This window comes from Brachycentrus maculatus, unplaced genomic scaffold (genome assembly GCF_059751285.1).
Source record: "Brachycentrus maculatus isolate JH-2025_06_01 unplaced genomic scaffold, ASM5975128v1 h1tg001594l, whole genome shotgun sequence".
Lineage (NCBI taxonomy): Eukaryota > Metazoa > Arthropoda > Insecta > Trichoptera > Brachycentridae > Brachycentrus > Brachycentrus maculatus.
Window position 1 is genome coordinate 1 of NW_028282217.1, and position 10153 is coordinate 10153.

The following is a 10153-nucleotide window of genomic DNA, read 5'->3' on the forward strand; positions in this document are numbered from 1 at the left end:
TCCCCAAACCCAACTCTCCCAACCCCAACCCCAACCCCAACCCCAACCCCAACCCCAACCCCAACCCCAACCCCAACCCCAACCCAACCCCAACCCCAACCCCAACCCCAACCCCAACCCCAACCCCAACCCCAACCCCAACCCAACCCCAACCCCAACCCCTCTTCTTTGATAAATACTATTTTCTAAACCTAAAGTTAATTTCCTTGCAGAATATCAACACATATGATGAATGATCAAAACAAATAAAAATAACTTAAAAAACTGGAATATCTTTAAAAAATTAATACTATTTACTGTTTATATGTATGATATAAATGCTGAAATTAACAATATTTGTTTTTGAACTGATGTTTGAACGACGCCTTCTAAAATATATATAAGAGATTTCATGTTGATTCATCTGTAAAGAGTTACTGCACGTAACGCAGATATTTCTTTAAGTCATTATAGTTCTATTGTAGCTGTTCTGTACTTTACTGATAGCTGCTTCGTTCTTCGCTTTACAAATGATATCGATTTCTGCCTGACCAAGACCTCTACATGGTTGTTGACAAACAGTGATAGTTATGGCTTTTCGTCTCTTCACGTGTCACTCGTGACACTATTTTCCCCACTGCTTATTTGAAGATGCTTGCTCCTCTCTCCATTTCCACCCTGATTCTGTTCAGATCCTTCTTCACCCGACTCGTTTAGCCCAAACAACTCAGAAGTACCTTGCTTACCTTTATCCTGACCTCGTTTTTTAAGTCTCGAGTCGATACTGCTAAGTGATGGTTGCTAACGATCTTCCTCAGCTTCATTCTTTCTTCTTCGTATACTCTTTTACAAAATTCAAGAGTTTTAGCTAGCATTTCCTTCTAGCAAGTTATGGTGCCCACTGTTTCCTCTAACGATGCGGTATTTTTACTCGATCGAGCCAGTTAGGCTTGCAATTGCGTGTTACCATTCAGGAGATGCTAGTTTCGTGCTTCAAGAGTCTGAATGGTTTTCGTCTTGTCAAGTAACTATTTTTCGAACTATGCAATCTTCTGGCGACACCTCTCCTAGATTTTTCTTCCAAATGAACTCAAGGCACTGTCGCTTATATGTTCAGATGGAAGTATTCCGAATTTTCTACTTTGAGAAGAATGCACGCTTGACCTTTAAGATAGTTATGGCAATTATACTTTTTTATTTGACTAGAGTGCTTATTATTCAGATAATCGCGCATTGTTCAGACCAATTTATCGTTGGCTCGTTTTCATGAGGATGCCAATTTTTGTGTTCAGTTCATTGCATTCAGTCTCTTTAGATTTTAGCGTTAGTACCAGCTACTAATACTGTTATCTCAACACTCGCTTTTCCAACTTTATCTTTTCTTTCTATTATTGGTTGGCTAGTGCTTGGATTTAAAGCGCACATATTGCTTATTGAAGTCTCTGTTTTTCTTATTTCCGATTTGTTCTCTATATTTTTAACTCATTTTAAAGCACTGTCATCTCGTTTCCAAGCTATATTAATTCTTTTTTTGCCTCTGTCAAATCTTGCTTCAGGGTGAGGTTTTAGCTCTCCCTCATCTTGTCCTTTTCGCTCTCCCCAGCGAGCTTTTGAAGCTATTTCTAACTTTGCTCGAGTGCGGCGATTCGCTCTTGGAGATGGCTGGATTCCTTGTTCATCTTGGCTATGATCTCTTCTCTACTTGCAAGGCTTTTTTGGCAAAATTTAATTTCACTAATAAGTCTTTTACAGTGAATTCAACGTCTTCCACATTTTAGTTATTATAGGACTTGAGAATATCCTTCAAAGCCCGCTCTTTCGCCTCTCGCTCAATCTGGGTTTCGGCAATTTTGTCTTCTAATATGTGAATTTCGCTCTGAAGCTCAGTTATATGCTTATGTCCGAGCACGAGGGAGTCTTGAAGTTGCTTGTTCTGCTACGGATGAGTCAGTTTTTTTGTCAGGGTAGCATTTTGGATTTGGGCAAGGACTAACTCGTCTGCAAGTCGGTCTATCTCTAATTCCATTGCGTTTTGGACGCTTGCTACAAATATCTGGATGATCTGCTGTTGCTTCTCCTCTGCTCCAAGATGGTCTTCGTGAAGCACTGACACTACTGGATCCCTGATTAACTTTTCATAGTTGAAAGTGATTATTTCCATGAGAGTTTAGCGTGTGGGACTATGAACTGCACCCAAATTCCACTATGTGCTAACTTGCTGCTCAATCATATAGTATTATACAAAAAATTGTTTTTAAAATTGTTTTTTAAATATTAAAGTAAATATATTTAATAAAAAAATATTAATAAACATTTAATCAAAACCCGTCATAGGATTTGCTGATGATTTTTTCTCTCATATAGTAAGTTAAACAGCCAATGCATTTTTTCATAAATGAATATCTTCAAAACAAGCCTTATCCTCGCAAAAAACACTGTTTTTTAGCTGTAGCAATTTCTGATTGCATAGTCAGTATAAAGGAGGAGCCGAGTTCGAGGAAGCCCCCCTAATGAATTATTATGGGTGTTAACTAAATTGCTAGCTCTTATTATAAATAGGAGTTGGGGAGGTAGATCTCGAAATAACGCTTTGATATTTTCGAAGCTGGCCAAATCCTTTGCCCGTAAATATGTTCGTTATTAAGGAGTGATTGGGGCCCCGAGGGGCTTAGTCGAGAACTGAGTTCGAGCTAGAAATATCAGGGGAAGGAACTCTATGTGTTTTCCCAGATGCAATATCTCTGCCATCCGGACTGTCTAGCGCCTATCGAAAGAAACTAGAGACATCCAGAGTTTGCTAAAATTGTTCACCCACTCCTTTTCAAGCTTGTGATACAGACCATGGTCAAGCAATATTATTTCTGGTTGAAGTCGTCCACTGTCGTCTTTGGCTGCCCGAACCAAAATGTTTCCGGGGTGCGCGTCGCAGTGGATGTGTCCATGCTTGAAGATCATCTCTCCAAAGACTCGCATCAGCTTAGAAGCGACATCTTTCGGGTCGAGACCCATTGCTTATATGCCACTTTTATTATTGATTTTAACTCCTCTAATATACTCCATCACCAAGACTCTGTCGCTGCAAAGGCTTTAATAATATTTGGGAACGAAAATATAGTTTGATTGATCACTTTTCGAAAATAGTTTCTGAGTGGTTTTTGCATTGTTTAACTCATGCATAAAGTCCAACTCCTCTAAGAGCGTGCCTATCCATGTATTATAGACCTTTGTAAAATCGAATTCCGTTGATTGACTCTTCTTTATCAGATAGTCGCAGAGCTTGGCAATCTTTTAAAGGATGAATAGATCGAACTTGCTTTCTCGTTTTAGAAATGGATATTGAATCTTGACGGCGACTTCTTAATTGTTTTGTAGAAGCCTAGCGCGATGCACTTGAGCAAGGGATGCAGCAGCGACTGCTTTTTCATCGAATTCCGAAAATATAGTGTTTATCGAAGCCCCGAGATCCTGCTCTAGTGAAATCTTAATTTGATCAAAAGGTAGAGAAGGTGCTGAGTCTTGCAAGACACATAGAATTTCTGTAAACTCCTTAGGGACTATTCTCTCCAGATTGCCAATGTATTGGCCAAATTTTAGATAAATGCCCTGGTTTCTTTGAGATAGCCATAAGATTCGTTTGGCGACTCGAGAATGAATTTAACTTCTCTTTTTTAAGTACTAGGCAGTATTGTATTCAAACTTCCCAAGTTCGCTGATATATTCGTTGGCAGACTTGAAGGCCACCCACCCTGCAGCCCCTGTGTTCGATAGTGACTTTGTTATTCCTTGAATATGGGCTGTGGATTAATGTTTTCTAAAGATATATAATGATAATATAATTGTTGTTGTAGCAGCAATTACCCTTTTTCTTTTCATTTTTTCTATACCTTCTACTATTATAATTAAATATTAAAAAATAGCTTTAGTAACTATCTGTTTTTCTTATGGACGAGCTTAAAACTTTAATTGCCGGTAATAATCCTGATGCTGGAATAATCATATTATATTGGTATTTTTTAATACCCTTGTAATGCAGGGTCAATTTTTTACCAATTAGGGTAAAAGTTTAATTGTGATTAGATCTTTATCTGTGAGACCATTTGATTATAAACCTAGAATGTAGACGCATTATATTTTTTCATTTTTTTCATACTAAAAAATCAGGAGTTTATACTAAGGCTCTATTTTTTCACCTAACTATTAAATGTTTTTCCCAATTTTTCCCATTGAAATTGTTTTTATTGGCTTTTTGCGTTATTATTTAATTGATTGATGTCAGAATCCCTGTGCTGTATAGTTTTTTTTGAATGAGAAATAAAAATTGAGTTTTTATAAATATCCTAAATAACATTTCTGATCACGATTTAAAGCAATAATTAAAAGACTTCTCAACTGAAGAAAACATTATTTAAGGTCATTCTCATTCAAAAAAAATCCAACAACAAACGTTGAGCTAAAGGGAACATTAATACTATTTGGTATTAAATTAACCTTACTTCTATTTTTCTCATGATTTCAATACATATTATTGAAATGCTTTGTGACCAAAGATAAATATAAAATAAGAGAAGTGAAATAGTCCGATTACAAGCATTGCTTCCGTGCAAATACAGTGCAATAACATTGGAGACATCAAACCTTATTTTTTATACCTTTTTATAAGTCTGATGCAAAAAATATATGTACATTTTTGTTTTGTAAGTCTCTCACTCGAATAAATAGCATTGACAATAAATGGAGTTTAATTTTTTAAAAATAAATAATTAATGAATTGTTTAAATTAATTTATATATGTATTATATTAAAATTCCAATCAGGCACCTGCTGAACTCTCGATTATGTCTGATAACCCAACCCCTCCCCTAGCCCCTAGTAAAAGCACAAATGTCTCTGACTTAGCAAAGAGTTGCGCAGACTTTTTTAGGAACCTTGCAGGCTACTGTGATCAGTTTATCACCAAAAGTAAGTGTCTAGTTACTGCGCCAATATTTTTTAGGATTTTTCTAAACATACAAAAAAATACCCATTAATAATTATATAATAGTTAAAAAACAACAAATCAAAAATTGATCATTCATTAATATTTATTGTTTATAGGACCACTCAGCAAGGAAGAACCTTAAGTCAGGCAGACCGTCCAGAAGTTTGATTAGTCTCCTCCAGAAGTGTTAGTCAACGCACCCAAGAAACCAGTAACTGCCTACATTATGTACTTTCAGAAAAGTAAACAAAGGTTCACAGAAAAATACCCAAGTAACAATTTACTCCTTGATTTCAATATTATAATAACCACTATACTAAGTTGAAGATCCCCGATGAGGTGCGATCCTTCTTTATAAATTGTAAATATATTTAGATCTAGCATTATCTGAACTAACAAAACTGATCGCAAAGGAATGGAAATAACTATCTGAACGAGAGAAAGAAGTATATTTGTTTTGTTTTTACATTATCGCTTTGCTATACAATAAAAAAACTAATTTCATTTATGGTGCTATAATTCTTTTAGTAATTTTTGTCGAAGGCAAGGAACGATAGGAGTCGGTACGTCCAGGAAATCAAAGAATTTAAGAATAAAAAATAACTTGACAACCAGGAATTAAATGCGAGTGATTTCTAATTATCCAAACCTGGAGAAATGAAATCATCTGAGTTAGAACCTCTTTAGTGAACCAATACAGGTTTATTGTATTTTTTGTTATTTGTCAATGTAAAAAAACATGTTGTTCAACATGGAATTATAAATGAGTACATATTTTTTTTGTGTTTAGTTTTTCAAGCGTAGTATGTTAATAAATTAAAAATATTAACTTTTTATACACAATATAATAGATATTAAACTTAATTTGAATTATTGAAATATATAATAACAAAGAAATTAATAATAAAATTACGGATAAAAAAAAATATGAACAAATACAAATCAACAATAAATCAATTCATAATAAAAAAAAACATTTTTTTTTAATAATTTTTAATTTACGGCTTCTACCTATTGTATTATATACAAAAAGAATGTTGAGGTTCGCCTTATAAAAACGTTTGACTCATTCTTTCCTCAACTTTTCCAGATTTTTCAAAGTCGATGCCGCGAAGCTTAGGAATATTGGAATTAGTGCCCATATTGACTCAGGAAAAACTACTTTCTCCGAAAGAGTTTTATTCTATGCAGGCAGAATAGATTCAATCCACGAAGTCAAAGGATCAGATAGCGTTGGAGCAAAAATGGACTTTATGGAGCTTGAGAGAGAAAAAGGAATCACTATACAGTCCGCAGCTACTCATCTGACCTGGAAGGAGCACAGCCTCAATCTTATCGATACCCCAGGGCATGTTGATTTCACGATTTAGGTGGAGAGAGCTCTGAGAGTTTTGGATGGAGGAGTTTTGCTGGTTTGTGGAGTCGGAGGAGTCCAGCCTCAAACTCTAACTGTAAATAGACAAATGAATAGGTACAATGTTCCTAGGATAATTTTTATTAACAAACTTGATCGGATGGGCGCGAATCCTTGGACTGTCATAGATTCAGTTCGAGAAAAACTTGGTCTTGTTGTTGCTGCTGTGCAGATTCCCATCGGGTCAGACGAGCAGATGAAAGGTCTTGTTGACATCGTCAGGGAAAAAGCCTTCATTTTTGATGGAAAAAATGGATAATTCATCAGATAAGAAGATATTCCTGAAAATTTGAAAAAGCTGACGGAAGAAAAAAGAAATGAACTCATCGAAACCTTATCAAATATTGACAAAGAAATGTAGTAGATGTACTTGAACGAACAGAAGCCAACAGTGGAACAAATCGATAAATGCATTCGCAAACTGACAATAGCCAATAAATTTTATCCAGTATTTATGGGGTCAGCCTATAAGAACAAGGGGGTGCAGTTGGCTTTGGACGGAGTCTTGAATTATCTGCCTGCCCCTCACTAAAAGTAAAATGTAGGATATAAAGTTAATGCAGATACAAAAAAAGAGGAAAAGGTGGTGCTTGATATCAACGACAAGAAGCCATTTGTCGGCTTCGTCTTCAAGCTGGAAGAATCCAAATTTGGACAATTGACCTACATCCGAGTCTATCAAGGAAAGCTCAAGAAAGGAGACTACGTCTGGAACGAGAAAGTTAAGAAGAAACTTAAGGTGTCGAGAATGGTCAAGATGCACGCCAATTAGATGGAGGAAATCACCGACGTAGGATCAGGAGATATCTTCGCGATCTTTGGAGTCGAGTGCGCAACAGGAGAAACACTAACTGATACCGATAACGTAAATTACCCAATCCGATGTTCGAGTATGCATGTACCCGAAGCAGTCATGTCCCTGACCATCAAACCCCTGAAAAACGAAGCATCATCAAGATTCAGCAAAGCTCTGACAAAGTTCCAGCGAGAAGATCCTACGTTCAAAGTGGGAGTCGATAAAGAGTCCGAATAAATTATTATCAGTGGGATGGGAGAACTGCATCTCCAGATTTATGCAGAGCGAATGAGAAGATAGTTTCAGGTGGATGTGAAAGTTGGAGCTCCCAGTGTAAACTATCGATAGACCATCTCCCAAAAAGCTTATTTTGACTATCTGCATAAAAAGCAGTCGGGAGGAGCAGGCCAGTACGCCCGCGTGATAGGATATGTGGAGCCATATACAACCGACGAAAATGAATAGCCAAGAAACGAGTTTGTTTCCAGAATCTCTGGTACTAATGTTCCTCCTGAGTATATCAGTGCAGTAGAAAAGGCATTTTATGAACTTGTCTCGAAAGGACCATTGACAGGCTATCCAGTTGTGAACTTCAGATACGTACTTGAGGATGGAGCGACTCATGTTGTAGATTCTTCAGCGAATGCTTTCGCGATCGCAACTCGATATTCATTTATCAAAGCAATGCAGGATGCCAGCTCCCAAGTTCTCGAACCCATGATGGATGTATAAGTTACTTGCCCTCAGCATTCATATTCTGGGGTTATGGCTGGTTTATCTAAAAGAAAAGGGCTGATCACCAATACCGAGACCAAAGGCGATCTTTTCATTATGAATGCTGATGTTCCACTAAAAGAAATGTTTGGGTATGCATCTGAGCTGAGAGGACTGACTTCTGGAGAAGGGGAGTTTTCGATGTAGTACAAGAAACATTTCCCAATGAATCCAGCCGATGCGAAATAAGCAATGTAGAAATATAAGATAAAGAAGAGAGAGAAAGATGCTTGATTTTGTTTTTTTCGATATTCTAAGTTATTATTGTGCATAAATAGAGAGAGGACAAAAAATATTTTAATATAAAATAAAAATATTTTAATATCCTTTTGTTCATTGTATTTATTATTTTCGAAATTATTTAGTGCATGTAGATTTATCAATTTTTTATGACGGTATGATCGGATTGAAATAGACTCATAAATGATCTGTAAATCGCGAATGATCACATGGGATGATAATTCGCTCTTGAAAATTGATGGTTTTGCTTCAAAGAATAACTCGGCATCTACAATCGAAATATATTTTTTAAATGGGAGATTACCTGGTTGCTAGATTGGTTTGATGCGAACTGCCTTCTCAATTGCTGAAGGCTAATCTTATTAGTATGAGTCTCTTGAAACATATTGTTTTGACTTAAGACTGAACTTCGATTCATATGAGTGGTCGTCGAGTCGTGTAGATTTGAATTATATCGTGCAACATCTGCTGGTTTGTATTTGTTCTTCTCATTTTAGCGACTCCTCTCAAAAAAACATAGAAACAACTCACTGTTCTCTGCGCAGTTTTTATCAGTGCCACATATATCTTCCCGGCCGAACTTCAATTTATTTTAATGCAACGCATTTCTGATTGAAGAAGTGGTATTTCCATCCAAATTCGAGAGCCTACCTTCGGAACTATGATTTCCGTAATGTGTTTGTGTTTGAGGAAAGATGTTAATTCCTTTTGGGATGCTTCCCGACATACGCATCGCGCTGCTATTATTAATTCGAATTTTAGACTTAATGAAATTAATGCACTTCGCTATCAGCTCAGGAGTTCTAGTTTCATGGTGTTACTGCTTAATGAACTACATTTTTTTATCGCCTCGATATCGATGATACAATTTGAGGCAATGTTCATGGGAAACCAGTTTGTCTTTTTCCGATGAAATAAAGAACCCTGCAGCACTAATGTACTCCACGTAGTTTTTGACTTTAAGATGGTTAAATCTAAATCTCCCCTTTTCCTAAAGCTTGTCGTCGATGGATCCCAGCAAATGCTTCAGCATAAAGTTGGGGATATATGTTTTTTGTTTGGCGATGTTCTTGACTAATTTTTTGAGACTACAAAAGGGACTGTCGTAGATGGCTACTCTGATCGGATACACATTCTTGGACAGATATATTAGAGCTGAATATACATAATTGGGAAAGGGTTTAAATTGAAACATGTATTACCCGTAACAGCGCCCATCGACCTGCCCCATAAGGCAAACTATCTAATATAGAAGTTGGTCGTCATGAAATTGATAACAGACTCCAGATCGTTGGCTTATCTCAACCCAAGACTGATGGTTTAGCCGTCTGAATGGCCGGATCCCGAACAATCGAAGACTAAGAAATTCATTTCGCTCTGCAATATGTGTTTGAAATAGTCCAGGCCCTAGCATCTTGACCCATTGTTGGCGTGTAGATAGACCACACAAGGGATATTGGAAGGATCTTCCTGAGCGATTTTGAAGTAACTAATATGAATGCGTTGGTAAGACTGATTAACTATGACTAAGTCATGCCTATCCACTTGCAAAGTTCGGGATGTCACACTAGATTGGACAGTAAATTGTTTAGGGCCTTTGGTGGAGATTTATGTAGATATATAATGTGTGAGTATTTACGAAAATGAGTACCTAATCTTTTGAGTCTGTATTGTTATCTTGGGGGTCGGATAATGTTAGAAACAACCTGTTCTGCTATATTCATTTTTATATATACTCAGCTCGTATTCAATTTAATATAATATGATTTAATTTAAACCTGGCATTGAGGTACATGATATTAATATCTATGCATATATTAAGATTTTATAGATATCGCTCAAATTAAATAATGAATTTGCACATCCTAAATTGATCCGCTCCTCAAAGTTAACAGTTAACTTGATATTATTTTTTTACCATTGTTGATTTTTCAAAAACTCAACCTAGAGCGACATCCTTACCGTCATCATC

General features: G+C 36.4%; 1 protein-coding gene and 2 long non-coding RNA genes across 3 annotated transcripts; 2 read left to right on the forward strand and 1 right to left on the reverse strand.

Moving 5' to 3' along the window:
* The first annotated feature begins 4800 nt into the window (after nucleotides 1-4800).
* Nucleotides 4801-5623, forward strand: LOC148298793 (uncharacterized). The gene is made up of 4 exons (XR_015839146.1): nucleotides 4801-4938; nucleotides 5074-5229; nucleotides 5333-5403; nucleotides 5486-5623. It is a non-coding gene; the product is annotated as an uncharacterized LOC148298793 (long non-coding RNA).
* Nucleotides 5624-5992: 369 nt separating this feature from the next.
* Nucleotides 5993-8130, forward strand: LOC148298794 (elongation factor G, mitochondrial-like). The gene is given in 1 exon segment (XM_088276642.1): nucleotides 5993-8130. A coding segment is annotated over 1 exon segment (1395 nt). The 5' UTR covers nucleotides 5993-6735.
* A 170-nt stretch (nucleotides 8131-8300) lies between these two features.
* LOC148298795 (uncharacterized) lies at nucleotides 8301-9904 on the reverse strand. The gene is made up of 4 exons (XR_015839148.1): nucleotides 9833-9904; nucleotides 9384-9776; nucleotides 8486-9336; nucleotides 8301-8449 (listed from the first exon to the last, which is right to left on the reverse strand). It is a non-coding gene; the product is annotated as an uncharacterized LOC148298795 (long non-coding RNA).
* Between the last annotated feature and the right edge of the window lie 249 nt (nucleotides 9905-10153).